Here is a 26602-nt window from a genome sequence, read left to right as displayed (position 1 = left end):
TTAGCCGCCCAACACTATGTACCATAAAGAATAGCCAGTCTTATAGCTGTGCGATAGAGTTTACCTTTAAGTTTTAAATGCACTTTTTATCTTATAATATAACGTGGAGATAAATTTAAATTTTGTGTTATCATAGTAAAATTTTTATGTTTTATATAACAAATTTCAATACCATTTTTATTTCATTTATGCGTTTTATATAAAAAATTTTGAGGTTATTCATCATCATCATTATCATTATCATCATTTTTTGTATTTTGTTTGTCTTTATTATTTTTTTCTTTTATAAAATTTTTAGAAATACACAAATAAATAAATAAACAAAGAAGATAAATTAAAAAAATATAAGAAGAATATAAAAACCATGTTAATGATGATTACGATAACAATAATAAAAAGGGAGAAAAAAAAGAAAAATAAGAAAGAGAAAAGATAAACTCAAAAAAAAATAAAAAATGAGAAACAGAATGGAAAAAAAATGAATGAAAAAAAAAGTATGTATGTATTATAAATTAATTGAATTTAATTATATAAAATGGTTAATTGTCTAGAATTATTGATAAACTAATTTCTATAAATTTTTATCTCTTTAAATTATAGATAATTTAATTATCTCCATACTATTTTATAGAAAAATTTAGGATTAGTTTATCATGTTAATGCGTTGCTTTACTTTGTCAGGAACTAATTTGTGTTGTGATAAGTACTGATGTGATGTCCATTTTCTATGGAACTCTATTTACTAAAAATGACCCTATGAAATGTAGTTTGAAAATGTTTCATTATAAATAGAGGTTTAAGCCTCTGAATGAAAGTACACTACACATCAATAAACAACTCTCTCTCTTTTTTGCATTACAATACTTCTTTCACACTCTTTATATTTTTATATTATATTTGTTATATCTTTCTTATTTATTTATTTAGTTATTTTATAACACGTTATCAGCACGAGACTCTTATCAAATTTTAAGAAGACTCCAGGTAACAAATTTTTATTATGTCAAAACTCTTTCATTTTGAATATAATGCTCTTGATATATTTAGAAATAATTATTTATCATGGATATAGATGTTGAAATCCATCTTGATTCAATGGATCTTGAAGATACCATTGAGGCTGAAAATAATACATCCCAAAAGGATAAAAGTCAAGGCCATGATTTTCCTTCATCGTCATCTTGACGAATGATTGAAAAATGAATATCTCACATTAAAAGATCTTGCAGATCTGTGGAAAGACTTTGAAGAAAGGTACAATCATGTATTACTTCCTCAAGCCCGATATATTAGAAAAAACTTTCTTGACCTTCCATGTCTCGAATGTGCTCCAGTAATAGCAGTATCAAGAAAAAGAATTTAAAAATATTCTAAGTTAATTTCTTGCTTTCTTGTTGTTGAACACAACAATGAGTTACTTTTAAGAAATCATGAAGCGCGTCCAGCTGGCGCCGCCCCATTTCCTGAAGTAAATGCGGTAAACTACCCAAAAGAGGTAAATGGAAAGATTTTAGTAACAAGAAAAATTATGGAAGGAAAAGAAATTATGTTCACAAGAAAGGATCTCACCAGAAGTGGAATAAAGAAAGAAACAATGGGTAAAGTATATCAATTGAGGATAAATGCTTCCGTTGTGGTGGAAAGGGCCATTGGTCACGTACCTGTCGTACCCCAAGGCACCTAGTTGATCTTTATCAAGCATCTTTGAAAAAGGATGACAAAGAAAAGGAAAAAAATTTGTTTCAAATGATGAAAATTCCACCACTCATTATGATGTATCTAATTTTTTTAAGGATTCTGAAGGAAATATTGGCTACTTAATCAATGATGGAATAGTTTGATATGTGTATGTGTTTGTTAAGTATTTATGTGAATAATTTGACTGTGCATGTACTTCTACTCATTTTATAATTATCATTTGTCTTTGAAGAAAAATGGCAAGGACATATTCTAAAGATATTTGCCTTGCGGATAGTGCAAGTTCGCACACTATTCTTAAAAGTAATATATATTTTACCCATCTTGTACCAAAAGAAGAGTATGTTAATATCATTATTGGCTCAGGCAATGTTGAATTTGCATCGATTTCGGCCTCTCTTTTTTCTTGAATTTCTGTTGATGCTGCTGCGAGTCTTGTTCTGTTGATAGCTGAGATTCGGTTGCTTCTTGATCGATTTATGGTTGTTGCTGTTGTTGCCTTAGTCTAGCTTTAATCTCTTCCCACTCAATTTTCCATTCTGCAACTTCATTCCAGCAAATTTTTGGCAAGCTTGGAGGCATATCCGGTTGGTAGCAAGTTGGTAGCAATGATAGAACGCAATTTTCAATGTTTCCAAATTGGCAAATGAATTGAGCGCCTTCCTTAACTGAAACTATCTTAGAGCTTTCCCTTTTAAATTTGGATGATATTTTAAAGTTTATATTAAATTATAATTATGTTTTAATGTGTTTATTTATAATTTATTTATTATTTTATTATAAAATGGTTTTTCGCTTCAACCATTATTGAATCGGTTAAACCTATAAACCAGTGAACCAGTAACTAGAGCGGTTTGATAACCGGTTTGGTTTTCAAAACCTTGCTTGCATACATATGGTACAATAAAATTACATTCTGATTTTTTTTGTTAACTTTAATTATAAATAAGTTTTGCAATTGCTAATCCAGTTAAATTAGCTATTGGAATAGTCAAGCTGTTTGATGAACTTCGTTTGGACTAGTGGATTAGTTATTTGAAAGAGAATGTAAATTATAATGGTTTGATTCATCAAGATTGAAGTGAGTGTCTAGAGAACTGCTATCCTTAATTACATCAAAATAATGTTCTTGATTTCACACTTTCTCAACATAGCTGGATCTTATTTCTTGATGTGACATCAATAATGTTTATTCCTTTCTTATTAGTGGACAATAATTGATTATTCTATCCTTTCACATTTCTAATATATTACTAGCAGTGATGTCTGATTTCAAACAATGGCTGTGATCAATGAAATTTTTTTTAAATGGCAGATGGGTGATCCGTTGATAACCATTATATTTCACCATGGAGGGTCGTTTATCACAGAGGCTAATGGAAGTATGTCTTACAATGGTGGAGAGATTTATGAGTTGCCACATTGATACAGACACACTGGATGTATTTTCGTCCGAGACTATCACAAGAAAATTGGGTATGACAAGGTTAGCCAAACTTGGTGGCTGGTGCCTAATAGGCCTTTGCAAACTAGTTTAAGAGTAATAGCAGATGATAAGGAGCTCATAGAGATGTGTTACCTCGCTCAGCAGCTAGGGTTATTCATGTATACTATGAACATGGAGTATCTGAACCTGTATATATTGAGGAAGCAGAACCAGTGGCATCTAAAGGCAAGGAGCTGATGCTGATACCAACCATTTTTCTCACCGCAAAACCCACCACCAATGCCACAACAGAACCAATTCCCACCACAACATCATGCACGCTAACTTCTGAGCCAAAAAAGCCAATTGATATTTCAAAACCAAAGGAGCCACCTGCTTCAGTTTCTGCTGGTAACCGAAATATGCCAAAAAAAAATTTTCCCAACCCACTGCAAGTCTTGGACCTAAGCCCAATCCACCACCAAAAACAATGGCCCAACCCAGTAAAACCAAGCCCAAAATCCCACCAAAAAATGGCCCAACCCACTGCAATTCCTAAACCTTGGTCCAAAGAAAAAGAAACCAAGAATCCTAAACCAAAGAGAAGCTGTAAGAATGTAAAAATAGCAGCAGCATGTGGAAGGAGGCCACTGACAAGAGCTGCTGCTACTGGAAATATTGCAAGAACAATTTGTAAGGGAAAATAGGCCAAAACAGCCTATGTTGCTTTGTCTAGTTCAGAAGAATCCTCAGACAGCCATGACAGTGATGATAGTATAGAGGATGAACCATATAGGCCTGATGGTGATGAGGTGTCCAGTGAAGAAGAGTTACCTCTGGATAGATCAGCAGCAAAGACTAATGTAAAGCTGAGAAGTAGGACAGACAAGAAACTTACAAAAGGAAAGAAGGCTGTTATGGTTGAAGACGATGGTCCTGTTTGTGTAGACTTAGATTCTGAGGATGATGAAATTATTTTTGGACCGATTCCTAAGTTTGGATCATCAGTTGCTCCTTATCATGATGTGCAAGATGATGCTTATAATGATTCTGATGGTGGAAACTCATGGCACTCAGAAGAAATGAAGACTCCTCAAAACTCTGAGGATGAGTTGGAGGAAGTTGATTCAGATGACGTCTTCCCTGCATTTAGAGAAGGAGAGAGGTTTGGAGAGCTTAGGCTAGAGGTTGGAATGACATTCACTACAAAAATGAAATTCAAAGAGGCTGTGCGTGAATATTGTATACAAGAGGGTAGAAGGATTTGGTTTAAGAAGAACGATAACGTGAGGATGAGAGCTGTGTGTAAGAATGAGAGTTGTGACTGGCTTGTGTATGCTTCTAATAATACCGAGAATAATTGTTGGCAGATCAAGATGTTTATGGATGACCACACCTGTGCAAGAGAGACTAAAAACAGACTAGCTAATAGGAAGTGGCTAGCCTGCAAATTGGTGAAGAAGCTAAGAAAATATCCGAATCTAAGACACTCTGAGACTGCACAATATTTTAAGACTAAATGTGATTTGGATCTAAACAAGTCTTTACTGACCAGGGTCTTAGGAGATGCTAGATCTATTGTGTACAGTGATGCAGCTTCCCAATATGGCATGGTGAGGGATTATGGGCTGACACTGCTGAAGAGCAATCCAGGCTCCACTGTGATAGTTGGTGTTATACCTCAGTCTAACCCTGATGATGATCCAATATTTGAGAAGATATATGTTTGTTTGGAGGGATGTAAAAAAGGATTTCTGGCTGGTTGCAGACCCCTCATAGGCTTGGATGGAGGTTTTCTGAAGACCCGGCATGGTGGTCAGATCCTGTCTGCTATTGGCCAAGATGCAAACAACCATATATATGTGATTTCCTATGCAATTGTCCCTGTTGAGAACACTGAAAACTGGAGATGGTTCTTGGAATTACTTCATCAAGACTTGGGGGATTATAAGAAGAACAAGTTGTGTTTTATCTCAGATATGTAGAAGGTATGCAATATTTGTTGTCTTTATTGATTGTTAATCTATTGTTACTTAGTTGTTACTTATTTGTTTATCTATTTTACTTATTAAGTGTGAATCTATTGTTACTTATTAGTTGTTAGCTATTGGGTGTGCTTCAACATGTTGTTTATAAACTGGGCTGCTATTTATACATGCTGAATTATTCCTGGGCTGATAACATGCTGCATAGTGTTGTGTTTGTATGTAACAGGGACTAGTATGATGTCACTTACATAAGTGTAGGAACTAGTTTGATGTCACTTACATAAGTTTAGGGACTAGTATGATGTCACTTATACAAGTGTAAAGACTAACTTGGTGTTCGAAAACAAGTATCTGACACCCTTTTTTCACCTGAAACAGGGCCTTATAAATACAGTTAAGGAGATTTTTCCAAATGTCCATCACAGATTCTATGTTTGGCATTTGTGAAGGAACTTCAATAAGCAATGTAAGGATTTCAAACTTAGAGGGCTACTATGGAATTATGCAAGGTGTACTAGCCAAGATGGCTTTCTTGAGATCATCAAAAAGATTGAAAGGGTTAATAAGGAAGCATGGGAGTATTTGAACAAGTGGCCTAGAGACTCTTGGAGCTGGGCATTCTTCAATAATGCACCTAAAATAGACAACCTCTGCAACAATGCCTATGAAGTGTTCAACTCCAGGATCAAAGATGCTAGAGCTAAGCCTATTATCACACTCTTGGAAGAAGGTGAAGCTGAATTCGAACACTGGAGTTTTACCTCCTATACAGTGCTGCAGGTTAGAAAAGATACGGAAGAAATCAAAAAGTTGGGTCCCGATATGGTCTGGTGACGCAGATTATGAGAAGTTCGAAGTTCATGGCTGGCCGACCAACATGGTTGTGGACTTGGGAAAGAGGCTCTGCACATGTGGTTTCTGGAAATTGAGTGGTAATATTTTTTAAATTCATTGTTTTATTATCATTACCAGCCTTTGTTGTAGGCTTACTGTTGTTGTCTTTGTTGTTGTGTGAATGCTGTTTAGGGATGCCATGTGTGCATGCGTGTGCTGCACTGGCAAGGGTTGGTAAGAGACCAGAGGAGTTTTGTCATTAGTGGTTGACCATGGAAGCATATAATAACACATATGTCTTCCATATCAATCCAATTCCAGGTCAAGCACTATGGGAAAAGTCACCATATAACAGACCATAAGCACCAAAATTTAGAAACAAGCCAGGACCACTTAAGAAAAAAAGAAGAAAAGATGCAGATGAGGAGCTAAGTGGGAGTAAGAAGTTGAAGACCAAGATAAAAAGAATTTATAAAAAAGGTCGATGTCGTTGTTGTGGCAAAGCAAGACACACCAAAAGGAACTGTCCAAAGAGAGCTGCTGCTAAAGAGGCTACTGCAGCTGTAGAGGCTGCCGCTACACAACCCACTGCTGCTAATGGTGGTGAAGGTCAGGCCAACTCTGCTGCCCCTGTTCCACAGGCTCCAACTGAAATCAATCTTGACCAAAGTGAACCACCCTTGGAAGCAACTGATGACTCTCAACATGTTCACAAATTTAGATGACTTTTAATTTGTTATATTCACATCCTTAACTAGTTTACTAACTATCTTACATGTTTTCGCTAATAGGTTTTACCCTCACCGGTTAGGCCGCCAAAGCTCCCTCTAAAAAGAAAGTTCGCCAAGCATCATGAAAAAACAGCTTCAGAGAGTAGCAATCCACCAGCAACCACCCCACCTGTTGCTACCCCACGAGGAAGTAGTCATACAGCAAGGAATCCCCCACCTAACCCTATGCAAGGTGCAACACAGGGGACTGCTACAAGGCTTGCAAACTTCATGAAGTTTGCACCCAACCCTGGATTCAAGGCACCCAGACACAAAAAATGAAGATTAAAATGATTATGTTTAGGGACACATGCTGTTTTTGTGTATCTATTTTGCTGAAGTTGTTTACCATGTATGCTTTCTTAAACGTTGTCCTGTTGCGGATTTTAGTATTTGAATTTTATCAGGTCAATATATTAACAACTTTGATATACTTGGTGTTTTGGCTCTATAATGCCTTTTTTGAATGAAATATTATCAATATGAATTATGACTTTATTGAATTGAGTTTTGTCAGCTTTTTGGGTTATATTTTGTCCTCTGTTACAGACTTAAGAGTAATTCAAATCTTGTCCATTTCCATTTCATTGAACAGAAGTGCAGGAACAGAAGTATGCATATAATCAAACACTTTAATTTGTATTTCTTTCAAACAAAAGGACAGGAACAAGTACATGAACAACATATGCATATACCATGCATGTCATTTGTTTTTTGCTAGATACAGTTGACCATGTTGTCTATCAAACTTTAATACAAGAACACCAACTACAATCAGCAGCATGAACACAAATATCAAAACCCCCCCTCAATTTTTAGAACCCTAATTTCAACCTCTAATTTACCAAATTTTCAAGCAATCTTCATCTTCCATTCTTCATCATCAACTGAATGTCTTGTTCTATCATCACATGCTATGACATCTTCTTCCAAAACTTTATCAACCCACAAAACAATCCACACCATTTCTTACCTACAGTCTGCACAGCCAAGAAAATTGAATCAGCAAAATTTATATCCATAAATACAGCAATCAACAAAAATAGTACTTATATTGTAGTTTGGGCAACCTAGAAATGGTCTCCTTGGATTTGAATCTGTCCCTGACCACTGCAGCACTAGTCTCGACCCGCAGGCACACTATTCTGGCAAACGAGCTTCTCTATTTCTGTTCATTCTCCTCATGATGCTTCTAAATGATCGTGGGTTGTTTGAGCTCCCAGCTGCATTGCTCGCGCTTGCCATAACCTTCGGGCTTCAAGGATGGAGAGGACAAGAACACAGAACCGAAGAGAAGAGAATAGAGTGAGCACTGTGGCCTTCAAATTTGGGGATTAGGGTTTTAACTTCAATTGAGGGACCAAATTGATTCGAGAGAGTTTACTCTGCCACATCAGCTAGCCGTTGTAATGCCCACATGTCACGAAGGCTGCCAGCTCTGCTTTCCGGTTGCGCCAGGTGGCTAGAAATTGCCGGAAGGACAAGTTTGGGTCCCGAAGTGCAAGTTCGGGGACGAATTTGGGGAACTTTTAAGTTCAGGACTACTATGAGGCTTGAGTGCAACTTCAGGGACTACTTTGATGCTTATCTCGTTAACATACTATTAAAAGTTATTAGATAAATTAAATTTATTTATTATTATTATTATTTTCCTTTTTATTGTCATGAGCTGAACAAACAAATTGACATATACACAAAAAACTAATCCCCTCTTTCAAACACCAAAAAAGTACTCAGAAACTTGATGGAACTCCTCCATTACTTTGTTATTAGCGATTTGATCAAACATCTTCACTGCTGGCGGTGCTTCCATTATCGTTTTAGCTGGCAATAGATTTAAACGTTCTCGAACCCACTCCATTCTTCTTCTACCATGAATGACCTTTCAAGCCCAAAAAATCGCTGCCATGAAAGAGGGAGATGACTGTCTATCGCCGCTGTTGGTTGGCTAATTCCAAACGTCAAAACCGATTATAGAGAAGAACCCTGTCTCCCTGAAAGCGCCATGACTTCATTAGACCTACACTGGCGACAAAGAGACAACTGGATTCGCTAGGTACCTTTCTCTACCCTCCCCAAATTGGAATGGTTACTAAGAAACCTATTTTGATGTGTCTGAGTTTCTCTTTAGCTCCACTATGATTTTTAATGGAAGGCTCATACTCCAAATCTTCTCCAATCCTCTTCCATTTATTATTAATTACACGGGTTATTACAAAAAAAATCATTAAAAATTAAAAATATTAATTTAATATTAAAATAAAATTCATCTTTAAAAAAATTAAAATACCCTTTTAGAATAAAAATTAAAATACTCTTTGAGAATAAATATTTTTTAATTATATTAAAAATTATAAATTTAAACTTAAAAATACTAAAGTCCCCTTGTAATTAATTTTTATAAGAACACAATAAGGTCTGAATGTTACTAAAAATATTAAAGTGATTTTATAAGAACTAATTCGTATTATTTAATTGTATTAGGAATTAAAAATTTAAAATAATTTTAAAAACATTAAAATACTCTTTTATTTAATTTTTAAGATATTAGAATAGTCTTTTAAAATTAATCTTGGCAATAATGAAATACTCATTTAAGATTAAAGTTATTTAATTATGATTAAAATTTTATATTATAATTTTAAAATATTAAAATATTTCTTTATAAAAAAATATATTTAACTATTTTTGTTTGTTTCATTCTTTATATTTATCTTAAATAAAAGAGATATTAACACATAATTCAATTTTATACACATTTTACACTAAATATAATACAAGTCGTCTTTTTTTTTTTATCTTTCAGTCTTTTTCTCAATATTAGTCTATCATCTAGAGACGTAGTGTAATAATTTTATATATATATTTAAGAAGCTACATTTAGCTTTAGATAGATAAATAACTAATGAAATTATTATTATTATTATTATTATTATTATTATTATTATTATTATTATTATTATTATATGTTTGTTTGCTTTTTACGTAAGTATATTTATTTTTTTAATCAAATTTATATAATACAAATTTTTTTATCATTGTGTTTATATTTAGGATAAAATACATAATTAAATTAAACCCAAAATAATATTACATAATTCACCAAAAAAAAAAACGTTACATGGATCACCCAAGTGCATATTTCTATATAAATCGAACGAGTTTCATTTGATTTATAAATTCCTATAGTAAATTCGAATTATCAAAACGAATGCAAATCGAATTAGTTAGATTCGCTCGATTCGTGCATGCATGTCAGCTATCCAGTAAATCGAATCAGTTACAATAGAAATTTACAAATTGAATGTATCTCATTCGATTTATATAGAAATATGCACTTGGGTGATATGTGTAACGTTTTTTTTTTTGGGTGAATTGTGTAATATTGTTTTAAATTTGGTTTAATTATGTATTTTATCTTTATATTTTATAATATAATTTTGTTTCATACAAAATAAAATTATTATATGTTTGTTTGCTTTTTAAATGAGTATATATATTATTTTAATTAAATTTATATAATATAAAAAATTTTATCATTGTCTTCATATTTAATGTTATAATTTTGTTTCGCACAAAACAAAATTATTATATATTTGTTTGTTTTTTACGTCATATAATATATATATATATATTAAATTTATATAACATAAATTTTTTTATCATTGTGTTCATATTTAATATTATAATTTTTTTACACAAAATAAAATTTATTTAAATTTTAATATTATATACATAATATATATTTATATTATTTTTTCTGAAATTCTAATATATCTTTTTTTTTCTAAATTTGGTGTATAAATTTTTAACTTACTTTTTATGTATTATTTATTTTAATTCTAAAGCGATAAAGTTTAATAATTTTTTTGTGTACAAATATGTTATAATTAATATTTATATGCTAAGTTTAATATCTAAAATTTACAAAAAAATTTAAATTTTATAAAAAAATAATTAACTTAATTAACAGATTTTTTTTTTAAATGTATACTATTTAAATAAAATATAATAAATAAAAAATTTAAATTTAACAAATTGATAAAATATGCAGCTCTCCATACGTAACAATATGCAGCTCTTCATATTTAACAAGGAGGGTGCGCCTAAAACATACATAAATAACTTCTGTCCGACATAATTCGTTACAGTGCAGCATTTACATTTTACAGTCTCCAAAAAGTCCAAATAATAATTATGCACTAAAATCCTAAACTTAATTTAAGACAAAAACTCAGCAAAAAGCGGAAGAAAAAAAAAAAGAAATAAAGAGAATAATTATTTTTCGGTGCGTGGGTAGCGGTGGTTTGCTTGCTTGGCTGCAAGAAGTGAGCAGAGGTGGCATATTCTCCCATATAAAAGGGTGTGCAGTCCACGGTTCATGCTCTTTCAGTCTTTCTTATTCTTACACTTCTTCTTTGCCTTCGTTGCGGGATATTCTAATTCAGCTCCAACAAGCGATCAAACACAAGAACTCTTCTTCTTGCTCTCTTGGCCTCACTCTTCTCACCAATGGCCGCTTCCAACGCTCGCGGCTCCACGAACTCCTTCGGTCACACTGAGATTAACTGGGACAAGTATTTTTCTTCTCCCTTTCTTCTGTTTTCTACTTTCCATTTCCTCTGTTCCTTTCATTTCGGATTTAGGTTTTCTCTTTTTCTTTTACTTCGATTTCTTGCTTCTATACTTTGTGCTATTTTGTGTAACCTTTTCTATTCTGTGGTTCCGTGAACTGTTTGGCGTAGTCCTTCAAGGAACTGTTTCTTTAAGCATTAGCATTTGGCAAAGTTATAGGGAGTGTAGTAGTAACTCTTGAAAACTCTGGTAATGCTTAGAAGCTGAAAGCCTGAATGTTCTTTTCCGTACGCTTGATTTTAAGCAGTGAGGATAATTCCTTGCATTGATTGGATTCAAGATTCAAGAATAGATGTTTCATCCTGGCTGTTTATATAATTTCTCGTTTCTCTATTGGGGATTTTCCATTTCTTTTGTAAATTCTCTCAATGTTAACAATTTTGGAACCTAGATTCTCGTGAAGAGTGGTGATATATTTCATTTGAGTCTTAACTCTTAACTGATAATATATTTTGTGGATGATGATTGAATTTACATATAGAATCTCTGTATCCTTATTTTATGTTCATTTAATGCTGTAGGCTAGATAAAACGAAGTTCTATGTTGTTGGTGCTGGCCTCTTTACGGGTGTTACGGTGGCTCTCTACCCGGTTTCTGTTGTGAAAACTAGGATGCAGGTTGCTTCAAGGGATACTGTGGAGAGGAATGCATTTTCTGTAGTTAAAGGGCTACTTAAAACAGATGGCATTCCTGGTTTGTATAAAGGGTTCGGCACAGTTATCACCGGAACAATTCCTGCCAGGATCATATTTCTCACTACGTTAGAAACCACGAAGGTGGCTGCCTTCAAGATGCTTGAGCCCCTTACACTGTCTGAGACTACCCAAGCTGCTATAGCGAATGGGGTTGCGGGCATGACATCATCACTTTTGTCACAAGCTGTGTTTGTACCAATTGATGTGGTATGAATGATATTCTAAACCTGAACTGCTGAGCATGATTTTCTGTGTTTAAATACCTGAAGTAAAATATTTATTCTGATTGATTGGAAATTGGAACATATTCTCATGTTCTTTAACATTTGGCGCAATTCAATTTGATTATGGCTCTAAAAGTGTTTTATCACGCATCGTTCTTCCTTGTGATTTCAAACATTCTACTAGGATTTTTATTTCAAAGTGAAACATAATATATTCTGTACTATCAGTTTTGATTGAAAGAAAGGTTTTGCGGTCTAGTGGTTTGTCTACAGGGTTGCAGTGTATTCTATTGGAGAATCTTGCAAGATTTAAAGTAAACGCATGTGTTTTTAGTTTATTGTGTCTCCGTTATCGTGCTCTGCTTATGCTTCTTTTGAAGTGTGTCAACTGATAATGAAATGCTAAAATAAATGAGGGAAATTATTTTAAACTTGTGTTTACATCCTTTAAGCTTTGTTATTGATCAAATGTTTCTTTTATATTAAAAGGTTATAATTCTAAATGTTAAACTTTTACAATGAATTATATTTAGATTAGCCAAAAGTTGATGGTGCAAGGATACTCAGGGCATACCCGATATAGTGGGGGTCTAGATGTTGTTCGTAAGGTGTTAAGGGCTGATGGCATCAGGGGATTATATAGAGGGTTTGGTCTATCTGTTATGACTTATTCGCCATCCAGCGCTGTATGGTGGGCAAGTTATGGTTCAAGCCAACGGTTCATATGGAGGTGAGACATGGTAATGCATATTCTTTAAGTTCAGATGCCAAATAACTGTTGTATTACCTATACATTTTATTTTTATACAATAACAATAATAAATTGATACGAAAAAGCTACCCCTAGACTCTCATCTACTGAACCTCATATTTTCCTTTCAAAGTTGAATTTGAACTGTTAGGCTACTGTACCATGAATGCCATATGTTCATGGTTCATATACCACTATTAAAACGTAGATAGAAGATAGCCCATATATATGGATTTCTAAAACAGCTCATATACGTTCTGTTTATGCAGAGCCTTGGGACATAGTGCTGAACATGAGGAAGGCACTCCTAGTGTGCCGAAGATTGTATTAGTTCAGGCTACTGGAGGGATCATTGCTGGTGCAACTGCATCCTGCATTACAACCCCATTGGATACCATAAAGACACGGTTACAGGTATTCATAACTTGTCGACAATGTTTCTTTCTCTTGATTTTGTTATTCTGTGGTGATCACGGTAGTGCAGTATTAACTCTTTGCACTTTTTGGGTTTTGTCTTCTGGTTTTCATGTTGGAAAACATTTGATCACTTCATTATCGGTACTATTGCAATGAGTTATATTCACCTCTCCTTAGATCTCTCTCTCTCTCTCTCTCTCTCTCTCTCTCTCTCTCTCCCCCCTTGTAGATGAAATTTGGCCTTTTTTCTGTTTCCTCTCTTTCCATATCCTTGCATGTTTTTGCTGAAATCTTGATTAGCTTGTAGTGTGATTATGGATGCAAAAGTTGTACTGCATGGTTTACTCCAGCATATTTTGGTTTTGGTAAATGTTCTCATTCTAAAAATAGTAACTAAAACAGGAATAATTTTAGAAGAGTATGATCATTACTTATTTAGCCAGCCACTGTCTACTTAATTTTTTCTGACCAAATAACCTGCAATCCAGGTTATGGGACATGAAAAGACCACCTCTGTAAAACAAGTTGTGAGAGACTTAATCAGTGAGGATGGTTGGAAAGGTCTATATAGAGGCTTGGGCCCAAGATTCTTCAGCATGTCAGCATGGGGTACTTCAATGATATTAGCTTATGAATATTTGAGTAAGAACTCTTTCTCTGATTATATCCTCCTTTTTTTTTTTTGTTTGTAGACAGTTGGGTTTATGTATATAATCTTGTCTAAATGTTTTCGAGTAATTATTGTTTTCTTCTATGGTTCATTTTGGGCAACTCTGTCTATAAGGGTTTGAACATCTTAAGTTGTCTGCTTGCATAAAAGTGGATAATCATATATTCATATTGTTTCCTATATTTTATATTGTACTTCAAAAGTGCAATTTGCTAACTGAAAAAAGAAGAAGAGCCATGTCTGAACCATTTTCTGAAGCTATTGCAACAGATGGTCGTTTTTTAGAGTGACTAATGTTTGAAGCCTTTGATTTCTTCCTATTGATTAGTTTTAGCGGTAATGAAAGGGAGACAACAACCCAAAAATCTAAAGTAACCTTGTTTAACTTAATATCCATAATTTCATGCATGTAAGATCCATAATTACATATTTATTACATCTAAAATTACCCAATTATTCTAGCATTAATTAAGAAATAAAAAATAAGAAAACTTAATACAAAATAAGATAACTGAGAGCTGTTTTGAGCTGATTTTCTATTATCTTTCAAATATTTTTGTAGTTTTACAATTAGCCGGACTTCCAAACAATGAGTAATAATAGCTAATTTATGGCTTGAATTTTAATTATATATCAGGTTGGCTAGAATTTTAATTATATCTCAAGTTGTTCAGTCTAATGAAGTAATGAACTTGTCAAATGTATGCCACACAGCTTTCTCGAGTGGCAGAATCTGTTTTGTATTGTCTCATTTGAGTACATTTATCCGTTGTTTTCCTTTCTGAAAATTGTTTATTTCGTTTATTGCTTCATTAACGTCATATACTTGTTCTTTGACTGAGGTTATTTAGTGATGATACTTGTTATCAAACCAATTTGATGCACTCTATATCGTGGTACTTGTTATCTCATTCTGAAGCTATTTTTATTTCTCCATTCAGAGCGTTTATGTGCAAAAGATGAATAGAAGCAATTGGTCTGCAAGCTGTTCCCATTAGTTAGCCAAGACCTGGTTCCCAAATCTACTTGGTATTTGACAAACAACACCATGAACATTGGAATTGCTGGCTGATAGTTTTACTAACTCATTATTCAAGAAAAAAATGTTAGATTCATAGATATAAAAAATTTTCCCAATAGAAAACTGCTAGTTCCATTCTTTCCCATAGTTAAATGGGATTACATGTATTCTTTTGCTTAGCATTGTTATGGATAGTGTACATTTTGCAATAAAAAATTACAATGAGATTTTGAGATATTTATGAGCTGTTACTTTGTTGCATGCACAAGGCGGGATTCGAACAATCTAAATTGGTTAAAATGGTGCACATTTATTGGGTTTGTTTTTTTGTTTTCATCGTGTTCACTTTTATATCCAAGAATGGAAGGTGTACAGCGAGGCGTGTACCAAAAAGTAGTGCAAATAATACAACTTTTTTATATATGTATAATTTAAAAAACAAATATCATTTCTGTTGTATGCACAACTAAGTCCCAGTTGAACAGTAATCCTCTTGATTGGTTGCAATAGACTTATTATTGGTAGTGTTGTGTCCTGCCCTTCTAATGATAAGGATTTGTATGATTTTAGATTACATTTAACGTATATTTTAAGAATGTTTTGAATTGTTTATGTTCATTTATATGATCGGTAATCTATTTACACCAAGTATAATTTTGTGTAAACAGCCACCATCATCAACATTCAACAATATCAAATTACTCACAACTAACAAAATAAACAATTCAAGCAAATTATTAACAGTCTAACATGCCAAGTAGGCAAAGTAACTGAGTAATCGCAATAAAAACATTAAGCCATGCGAAATGATCATTCTAATGATCCAAATTGAAAAAAATGCGATGGAAATGGAGACACAAAACAAAAGCGCCTCACAGCGAACAAATAGAAGCAAAGGCATGAAGCAGAAGCACGACGCAAAGGCATGAAGTAACGACTGTAACAGCGGCGGCAAGCAAGCAAAAGAGGAGTGTGACTGAGTAAAGATGGGGAGAGACCTTGAATGGCAAGAGTAAGAGACTGAGGAGTGCGAGGGTTGGGAAATCCTAATCTAACGGGTGTGAAAAAAATAAAAGTTGGCTTCAAAACGATGTCGGACAAACTTCAAACTTGCTAATTCATGAGTAAACTTGCGATTATAACTGAGTTTATGGAGTCCAGACAATTTTACTCATACACGAGTTTGAGACCGAATCAACTCGATTCTGTCACCTAAAATTGTAACCTCGTTCTGCAAATTAATTCGGATTTTTGACATCCATGAACCCACCACAATGATCAATCCATAATTATTAACTAATGATAGCTTCCATTCAAAGGTAAACAAAAACTATTAGATAAAGGGTTAAATAAATACATTGAAACAAAAAATAATGATACAACTCATCCAAAAAACTTGTATTCAAAAACTGAAATATCTTTCAGTAGATATGCCAAGACCAACTCTAAAGAGAGTACTCCGACGATCTTAATTCACGGGAAATGCTAAAACCTCCGCAGTCATTCATTTTTGCTTTCCTTTGGCTCAGGAACAACATCATTGTGGTCGCTGCCATCATCATCCACCTCCTCCACCTCATCCTCATCATCATCACCACAATCTTCATTCTCACTGTTAACATCTTTGTCATCACAAACTTCATCCTCACTATCATCATCAAATTTACTATCACAGGTTTCACCATCACCATGATCCTTTTTAACTCCATGCAATCTAGCATAATCTTCCAGGGTTGCATTTGGAAATAAGTGCCCAACCTTATTGTCCCTGGTATCTGTTGGGTTATTTCTTGAACTTTTAGGTTTGTCTTTATTCATCTGATACCAAAATTAAACAAAGCAAACAATCAGTAATATGCACGTTTGGGGAGTAGAATGGGTACTCATCATCATATAGAAAATAGTAGCATGTGATTATGTGTATGTGCAAAGTTGATGCCACATACATGCAATGCATCAAAGAAACATCTTTTCAAAAATCCATAGTCATGTTTTATAATAAATGTAGCAAGGGACAAAGTGGAAGCATATATGCTTCGAAACAATTTAACAGACTTCGTTTTAGTATCTTACAGCCCGCAATAGTGTTCTCCTTTCTCTCTCCCTAGAATACTTAATAGCCTGCAGGAAGAATACCAGTATTACTATGAGTTTTCACCATGCAAGTCTTAACATTCATAAGGTATATGAAAAGGGGAGCAGAAACAGGAAAATAAACCTCCTCAAGCATCTTTTGTTCCGCCTCAACTTCAGCAGAATCTCTACAAAAAGGTTACAAAATGAATTATAAATACCAAGTAATCTTTTTATAAGATTATGCCATAACTGATGTTCCGAACAGTTCAATACTGATTTTACTAACAGAAGTTTAAAGCTAACCTTCCAACTATATTGTCCACACTGCAACAACACTTTGCGCATACACGATGCTCTTTTGCACACCCTACAGCAACATCAAAAACCAATCAATAGATGTCCAAAAAGCACATCCACAAGTTTCATATCAGGTTAAAAAACAACTAAGCCTTATGCTACTAGAAGGGTTGGCTATGGATGAAATAACGCCATAGTTGGCCCTATCATAGATCATATCTTTGTTTAGTGCATTATTATTTAACTTTCTTTTAATGATTTCTTCTAAGGTTTCTCTGGACCCCTCAATACTTTAGCTACAGTACTATCCTCCATTTCCGTCAGATCCACTATCTTAACTGGAGCTTTCATAGGCCTTGTCCAAACATATCAATAACTTGTAAGACAAGATTCTACCATCTTCCATATAATTCACACTACCACAGCTCCTCTCTCTAATGCCTCCGTTCATATTCCTTCCTATATAATTTATATCCACTCATCTATCTAAACATTCTCATTGCTGCTGCCTTAAGTTTATGTTCATGTTGGCTCTTTACCGCCAAACATTCAATCCCATATAACATTGTGTGTCTAATAGCTATATGATAAAATCTATCCATACATAATCTATAGTAACCAAGCTTGAAGCATTCAATCTTAATGAATAACCACCTAACTTGATCCTGTGATTTACATCTTCCTCTGTCACACCATCATTGTAGATAATGAAATCAAGATATTTGGTGGTATGGCATATAAAAAATGCTATGTGCACACCAAAAATTGACTACCAATTCAGCCACCATGTATTTGTGTATAAATACATGTATTGTTTAACTCAATTTTAATGTGTATTTTGCATTGCAACATGTATTTTATATCGGTGTCTAATTGGAGGACTGATTTTCATGTCCACGTAGCATGGTTTAGCAAACTCTTCACAAGCAAAAGTGTTCCATTCCAAGTTATAACTAAATATCAATCCCATAAACCCTAAACCTTTTATTCCACTAATTGGGAAAAGTCCACTCAAACAAAAACCAAAAAACAAAAGAATAACAAAAATGAAAGAAGAAAATAGACACTAACCAGAACACAAGTTATGGTAAGCTTGACGAACAGCACGCTTCGAGCATCTCTGACTGAAAAAAATAAATAAATAAATAAATAAAAGAAACGAAAAGACAGGAAGGAAGAGGTAGTTAGAATAAAATACCATTTGGCAGGTTCAACAAGAGGCTTGTACTTGCCATAACGGCGCTTCCAATCGATCTGGTCCTTGCAGCGAGGGCACACACCAGTTATCTCAGACAGAGGCCTGAACCTTCCCCCAACTTCCTGCGGAAACGAATATGTATGTGTTAATGAGAATGAAGATAGAGAAAAAGAAGAAAAGAAAGAATGGTTGTGTACAGTTTCATTGATCTTGCGACCGGCGTTGGGTTTCCAGGCAAACTTGTTCTGATGCTTCGGGGGCCCACCCTTCTTCCCGCCGCTCATCTTCTTATTATTCTTCTCACTGCCTTCTTCCGCCGTCTCGCATGCTTCGTCTCTTTACCAGGGCACACAATTATTTCGGGTTTTTATTTATTTAATTTATACAAAATGTTATTTTTACAATAAAATTATTCTCTAAAATAAATTATTGCCGTATTTATGTATATATATTTATAATTTAATATATATTTTATACTAATAATTAATTAATAATTAATTTTAATGTATTTTTAACATGGTTGTAATTTATGATAAATACCTTATGCATTTATCAGCATTTTGTTAAAAAAGATAATTATTTATAAAGTATTGTAAAAGTTGAAGCACAGTTCGATGCCTACATTTCTTTTTTATTTCTAAAAGAAATTATGGACCATTCATTAAAAGGAAAAATTGCGAAAGGAAAATTTATTTGGGTTAAAATTGTTAAATTTTAAAGATTAATATATCTTATTTTTATTTTATTTGTAAAAGATTATATTAAGTTTCAATTTTCAAAACATTTTTCATAATATATATTTAATATTAATTAGAATAATTTTTATTATTTTGATCTTTTAATAATTTTTTTTACATTTAAATATTTTGAAAATATTTTTAGTAGTTTATTTATTTTTTTATTTAGTTTAGCTTTCATTTTACTGTAACACAAAATATTTTTATAGAATAAACTATTATTTTATCACCCAGAAAGTTATTAAATTAATTAGTCTTTCAAGAGGGAAAAAGTTCATAAATTCTTAAAGATAAACACAAAATGTTCATAATATGCATGTCTTTGTCTAAATTTGAGGATATTTTACGTTCATCACTAGAGGATTACATGTGTTTTCTGTTTCAAGGGTTAAATTATTAGCAATATAAGGTTTATGTACGCATAAGATTTATGTTTAAGGATATATGAATTGAGGTTTATGGTTAGAATTTAGGATTTATGAATTATTATTTATGTGTTACGGATTATAAATTTACAGTTTAAAATTTAGTATGTATCATTTAAATTTATCAGTTTTATAATTTGCGGTAAAGAGTTTGTACTTAGAATTTGAAAATATACACACTTAAATAATTTTATTACATAATATGCCTGGTCTACAACATTTATTATACCAAATAAAACAACGCCACATGTTTAACTACTTACTTAGGGTTTATGTTTATATGTTTTCGATTCACAAAAAATAATAATATATGATTTATGGTTATTGGTTTTGTTATCGGGTGTTATATTATACAGTTTAGTATTTATAATCTTTGTTAATCACTTACACTCTAATTTTAACCCACAATTCAAAATTATAATTTCTAAACCTTAAATTCTAAACTCGAATCCTAAATCCTAATTTTGGAAAATCTAAATTACTCACCTTCGACGATATATTACCAACTATAACTTTATTTATCAAATTCTTTTTTACTACTAATTATTTAAATTAAACACTCAAATTTTGTTTATATAAAATAAGGTAAAGTATTAAATTAGTCCCCTATATTTGGACGTACTTCTATTTTAGTCCTTAAGATTTAAAGTGTCCTATTTAAATCCAAAAAAGTTTCATTTAGCATCAATTTAGTCCCACAGTGAGGTCAAACTTAAATAATTAACAGAATGTCCTACATAACAACAGTACAAGAACAAAATTGATAATCTGGAGAACAAGTACAAACTCTAGAAGTACAAAATCAACCGTTGATACATCAATATATTTATTTATTATTTTTCTTATAATATAAATAAAATATTTTTTATAGAACTAAAGAGAATGATAAATAAACGTATTGATGTATCAACAATTGATTTTGTACCCATAGAGCTTATACTTGTTCTCCAGTTTACCGATTTTATTCTTGTACTGTTGTTACGTATGACATTCCGTTAATTATTTAACTTTGACCTCACTGTGGGACTAAATTGATACTAAATGATTTTTTTTATTCAAATAGAACACTTTAAACCTTAAGAACTAAAATAGAATTACGTCCAAACATAGGGGACCAATTGTAAGACCCGGTTAATTAATGGCTAATTAACCCATAAATGAGAATTATTCTAGAAAGCTAAAAATGTGATTTTTATGGCTTAATATGATAGAGGAGGTTGAGACGAGAATTTCGGTACCAATTTTATAGAATTCGGACAAAGATTGGACCGAACGGGTCAAACCGGGCCAACCGGACCCAAAGTGGGCCCTTGACCCAACTAAACTAAACCAAAACCCTAGTTTTCGGCACTCTCTCTCCTCACAACTCTCTCTCTCTCACGCTGAAATGGAGGCCATGGAGGGAAGAACACTCTCTCAAGTTCTTTCTCTCATTTGATCTTCAAACCACCATAACTTTTGATCTAGAGCTCCGATTGCCGCACCGTTTGCGGTCATGTGTTCACCGCGGAGAGCTCTACAAAACCCATACAATAAATCTTGAGGTAAGCCATGTTTTGCTCTTCAAATTTCCAGCTTTGATTTCGAGTTTCATGAGTAAAAATGTTGAGATTTTGGACTCTTTGATGTTATAGGACCCAACTCTCTTGAAGGAGAAGGTTAATCTTGTCTTTTTGGAACTTGGGTGTGGTAAGATTCTCAATCTTAGTGTAATTTATTGTTCTATGATGTTTGGGTATTGAGATGTTGTGTATGAGTATGGTGATTGTGGCTTAGGTTGTGTATGTGTGAATATTAGAGCTTGATTGGTGACTTTGAAATGCTTGAAAAGGGATTTGGTGGTGAAAAATCTGTTCTTGAAAGTGTTGAGGCCTTGAGAGCTTGAGGAAAAATGGTTTGGAAGTGCTCCGGTTGAGCTTGGGAAATTGGCTAAGGTATGGTCTCGGTTTTCCGTATCTAATATGTAATGTGGTAGGAAATACTTAGGCTAGAGGCCCTGAGATAGGCATTGAATTGTTGGTGTTGTTGAATGGTTGATGTATATGATGTGGTCCTATATGTGATGATGATTATTGATGTCTTGATGGTATGATGTATGAGAAATATGCATGTTGTGATATATGCTTGATGATTGATTAAGGTTGAATTGTGAGTGAAACCATGTTGATGGTGAATATGATATTGAGCATGTGTAATGATGGTTAATTGGAAATGGTATTGTTGGAAATTGGGATGAGAAAGTATGTAAGACATGTTTATGTGTTGTCCCTTAGCCATTTGATTGAGAAGTGTTAAATTAGTGGGATGATGCTTTGTGAATTGTGGTAAAGTGTCAATGTGTGAGTTGAGGAGGCTTGATGTTGACTTTGATATGTTTTAATTGATTTCAAAAAAAAAAGGGATGAAATTGGCATGTTTTGATTATTTTGAAAAGAGTTAAAATTGACTTGTTTTGAAAATGGCAATTTATGGTTTTGTATGAAAACATGGTTTTTGGGCATACTTTGACGGGACATAACTTGGGCTACGGATCTTCGTTTTGTGCCAATTCTGTTTAGAAATGAAATTGGATCCGGGATGTCCATGCCGTTTGAAGAACGGGCGGAAGACGATTTAAAATGAGAAAGTTATGTCCGTCGGAAGATTAGGGGTTGAATCTGTGAATTCTGCAGCTTTTAACTTAGAAAAATTTTAGCAGAATAACCCCCACGCGTAGGCGTACTTGGTGCGTACGCGCCGTTCTTCTCGAAGGTGCCATCCACACATGCGCGTGGTGTGCGCAGGCGCGCCGATGCGCTGCACCCAATGCCCAGCTATTTTCCCGAAAGTTGTGTTAGGATTGTGCCAGTTTTGTGACTGGGGCGCAAGAGCACCCACGCGTACTCGTGGCTGACGCGTGCGCGTCGTTGGCTATTTTTCAATCCGCGCGTCCGCGTGAAGGGCGCATACGCGCCGATGATTTTTGTGGCCATCCACGCATGCGCGTGAATCTGTTTTCATCCCAAAGTTAATTTTTGAGTTTTAAAAGCCAAATTTCATACTTCTAAGCCTCCGATCTCACCACTTATGTCTTAAATCATTATGATATGACTAGCTATGAGAAAAAGGGGCTAGTGAATGTGGTAACTTGCGAGTGAAGTAAGGAAAAAATGAATGATCAATGAGGATCAAAGATGATTATGCGAGATACGGAGGATGGCGGTGGAAGTGCTTGTTATGCCATGGGCCGAAGGGCCGTAATTGTTGATGAATTGGCTGGTTATGGATTTAACCGTGAGTCAGATGGCTAGATTATTGCCGTGTTACGGCGGAGCCATGATTATGGCTAAGTATAAATGTATATATGTTGTTGAATGAATTGTGAATGTTGCACTTCCACTGTTGGAGATGAGAGTTTCCCTGGAAGGAAGCAGTGACTAGCCACCACGTGCTCTAGGTTGAGACTCGAAGCTCTTTTGACCCTATGTCGTAAGGGTGGCCGGGCACTGTGAAAGCCCCGGATGAGCTCGCCCCCGTAAATATTCACCAGTGAAGGTGATGGATATAGATCATGATTATGATCAAGTTTACAATGAGTATAACTCGAGTTGGGGATGTGCGACAGAGGGACAGTCCAATGGTTAGCTACCAAGACTTGTCGGGTTGGCTCTATAACCGACAGATGATATCATCAGCCATTAGGGACAGGCATTCATCGTATGCATACTATGTGGATTGATTGAGATTGCCTATTTGACTGCATATTACTTGCTATTTGTCTAAATGCCTTACTTATTCCTATTTGTATATCTCTTGTTTGATATAACTGTGTTTGCTATATTATACTCCTGCTGGTGGTTGGGAGGTCTGAAGGAATTGGAAAGGGAAGTATTAGTTAGACTGAAGGATCTTTAGTCAGATGTCCTTTATGGTTTAGCTTGTTTATAAGCTTTGAATTATCTGGAGGAAGTTCTAGGATTGCCTTCAACTTTCCTCTATTATTATGTATTATATATGTGGGAGCTGTTACCATGTTGGGGACCTCTGGTTCTCACCCATGCGGATTTTGTGATTTTCAGATGCAGGACGTGAGGCTTCTCGCTGAAGCATGCTGGAGACTTCTTGATTAGCGAAGATCCTTTGTTCTCGGAACTCTGTTTTGATTCATATGTTTTGTTTATATGCTTTTATCTCCATTAAATAATACAAACTGTGATGACTCTTCTTATAAGAGATTTTGGAGAATAGGTTCTCAGTTTTGTGTCCCTTTGAGTTTTCTTTGGAGTTTCCTATTATATATTATATATATATATATATATATATATATATATATATATATATATATGTTGCTATGCTCGAATCGGTTATCTTCGCAACCGACTTTTGAGTTTTGATATTCCCATTTTAGACACTCTTTTGTATATATATATAATCTCGCGCTGGTTTATCTTTGTTCGTTACGTTATCGATCGGAGTGTTGCGCGTTTTGAGTTACGATTTTTGTTTACCCCTTTTTCTTAAAAAGGCTTCTAGTTATAATCATTTCTCACAATACTATTTGTACTAAATTTTTATTTTAGTGGTTGTAATACATTGCCATCTCTAAATTATGACTTAAGCATAAGACTCTGTATGGTAGGGTGTTACACCAATTTAGTACTTTATCCTACAAAATAAAACTAATAACTGCTCATAATTATATGAGTACAAAAAATTTATACATGCTTTTTTTTTACTGTTTTTTTTTTGTCATACTAACACACTCATTTAGACAGACACACTAATCTAGCCACCACTGCTAGAATTTAAAGCTGTGTGGGTTTAGTTTAAGGCAAATACTTTTTCAACTACATCACATGTCTCGGCCTTTTTTTTTCCAACTCAAAATAAACATGGGTCAAGACGTCAAGTATTCTTTAGCTCGCTTAGTGTGTATCTCAAGCCTTTGAATATACACATGTTCACAAACTCTATTATATCTCGACGTCCAAAAAAAAAACAAACGAATTATACTTTTGTAAAAATCATTTTTTTTGTCAAGTAAAAATTATTTAACTCCGTCCAAAAAATTGAATCCGTCTAACCTTGCACCAAGAAAAAGTCCACCTATAAGCCCATTCATTACCCCACATTAGTTACTCAGTACTTTCTAACATTCACAAATTATTAACTTAACCCATCACGTGAAACACTACAGAGTACTACTACTACATTGAAGAATTCGCCGAGTAAAATCCCATAATGGTCCTTCAGATTGAGCCCGTGCACCAATGTTACCCCTGACTTTCGAAATGCTCTAATTGCACCCTTCAGATTGAGCTCCGTGCGAAATCCTGGTCCCTCCACCCAATTCCGGCGTGACTCGGCAGCCGGAGCGCTGAGCTGGCAGTTCCACCACCTCCATGTGGGCTTCATCAACCTCCACCATCACCATCGTTCCTCCTCTCCTCCCAACGGAGCCACTACCCTTCTCTCTTCTTCCAATCCTCCTTTCCTTTCTCCCTTCCTCAAGCATTGCAGCCCTTTCCTTCTCTCAGTTCACCAGCTTTCAGATCACTACCTCAAAACCACCGCCACAACCCTTTCTCTTTTCTTCTTCCTCTCTTCTTTTCTCTTCTTCCTCAAGCTTGGAGAATATTTCTATACACTTTCAACAACAATCAGAATCCAACAAACTAAAGAAGCCACGCCCGCCCAACCTTCTTTCTTTCTTCTCTTCTTCTCTGAAACCCAGCCCAACCCGCAGACCTTCACACCAACCTTCCGTCCGTCCGTCCATTCCTACCGCCGGCGACCACCGTCGCTAACCCTCCCTCCTCCCTTCTTCCTTTTCTTTCTTTCCTATTTCTCCATTTCTTTCCTCCTGTACGCAACACCCCTATTTGTGGTGCCACCTCTGTCTGCACCTTCCAGTTCCGGTGAAAACCACCAGCGGCGGCGAAACTCTGTGCCGCTACGACACTACCTCCGCTCCTTACGCTATCTTCTTTTTTCACTCCTCAACGCAGGTTCCATTCATCCTCTGTGTCTGTTTCTTTTTTTTCTAATTATTTTTTTTATTTGAGTGCCTTTTGATTCTGCTTTTACTAATCTTGTTAGACTTAGGATAGTTGATTATTTGTGTTTCTGGACTGAATGTGTATTGGCTGGTTGAAATTTTTGGGTTGATTGATGCTTACATTAAACTGAAATTGCTGTTTATGAATCCTGCATACAACCTGTTTGATAAATTGCCTGAAAGTTAAATCTTATGTCTGATCATCATAGGCTTCAAATTTTGTTTCCATTAGGCATTGTAACTCAGAGAAGAAGGCAAACCGAAATGTGAGGAAGGAGAGGAAGGTTAGTCATCATGGGTGATGGAAATGACAAGGAGAAGTAGACGAGGGGAGGACACTGACAGAGTAGTGGTTGCAGAGAAAATGGGTGAGAAAGATGTGGCGGCGCTGGGTAAAGGCTGGAGGTGATGGTGGTGGCGATGGAGATGCTGGAAGCTGCGATAGGGCTAGGGTTCGGTGCGTGGAAGAGGGTGATGAAGATGGCAGATTGGCGGCGACACTAAGCTCGGGCCCGGCAGAAGTGGCTCACCAAGAAAAAAGCTCGACGACTCTGGACCTGATGGGGAAGGAGAGGATAGAGGGAGGAGGTTGGACGCGGTAGTCGCAGATGGTGGAGGCTATGGTGGCTCGCGGTGGTGGTTCAGCCTTAGGCCAATGGAAAGAGTTATAATGCTTGAGGAAGGGAGAAAGGGAAAGGAAAA

General features: G+C 34.7%; 2 protein-coding genes across 2 annotated transcripts; one reads left to right on the top strand and one right to left on the bottom strand.

Moving 5' to 3' along the window:
- Nucleotides 1-10962: 10962 nt before the first annotated feature.
- LOC112716536 (uncharacterized) lies at nucleotides 10963-15365 on the top strand. Its single transcript, XM_025768458.2, has 6 exons — nucleotides 10963-11293; nucleotides 11873-12254; nucleotides 12805-13001; nucleotides 13292-13436; nucleotides 13928-14081; nucleotides 15051-15365. The coding sequence occupies exons 1-6, from the start codon at nucleotides 11229-11231 to the stop codon at nucleotides 15074-15076; spliced, it is 969 nt and encodes a 322-aa protein (XP_025624243.1). The 5' UTR covers nucleotides 10963-11228; the 3' UTR covers nucleotides 15077-15365.
- A 1040-nt stretch (nucleotides 15366-16405) lies between these two features.
- LOC112716535 (uncharacterized) lies at nucleotides 16406-19118 on the bottom strand. The gene is made up of 7 exons (XM_025768457.3): nucleotides 18899-19118; nucleotides 18702-18823; nucleotides 18575-18627; nucleotides 17510-17573; nucleotides 17349-17391; nucleotides 17204-17251; nucleotides 16406-16948 (listed from the first exon to the last, which is right to left on the bottom strand). The coding sequence occupies exons 1-7, from the start codon at nucleotides 18983-18985 to the stop codon at nucleotides 16631-16633; spliced, it is 735 nt and encodes a 244-aa protein (XP_025624242.1). The 5' UTR covers nucleotides 18986-19118; the 3' UTR covers nucleotides 16406-16630.
- Nucleotides 19119-26602: the final 7484 nt, after the last annotated feature.

This window comes from Arachis hypogaea, chromosome 10 (assembly GCF_003086295.3).
Source record: "Arachis hypogaea cultivar Tifrunner chromosome 10, arahy.Tifrunner.gnm2.J5K5, whole genome shotgun sequence".
Lineage (NCBI taxonomy): Eukaryota > Viridiplantae > Streptophyta > Magnoliopsida > Fabales > Fabaceae > Arachis > Arachis hypogaea.
This window is presented reverse-complemented; position numbering and strand designations above follow the sequence as displayed.

Coding starts and splice junctions, on each gene's coding strand:
- LOC112716536 (XM_025768458.2), top strand. CDS start 11,229: ATGGCCGCTTCCAACGCTCGCGGCTCCACGAACTCCTTCGGTCACACT. Junction 12,255..12,804: donor TGTTTGTACCAATTGATGTG/GTATGAATGATA, acceptor AATTATATTTAG/ATTAGCCAAAAGTTGATGGT. Junction 13,437..13,927: donor CCATAAAGACACGGTTACAG/GTATTCATAACT, acceptor CCTGCAATCCAG/GTTATGGGACATGAAAAGAC.
- LOC112716535 (XM_025768457.3), bottom strand. CDS start 18,985: ATGAGCGGCGGGAAGAAGGGTGGGCCCCCGAAGCATCAGAACAAGTTT. Junction 18,628..18,701: donor CTTGTTGAACCTGCCAAATG/GTATTTTATTCT, acceptor TATTTTTTTCAG/TCAGAGATGCTCGAAGCGTG. Junction 17,574..18,574: donor TTACCATAACTTGTGTTCTG/GTTAGTGTCTAT, acceptor ATGTTGCTGTAG/GGTGTGCAAAAGAGCATCGT.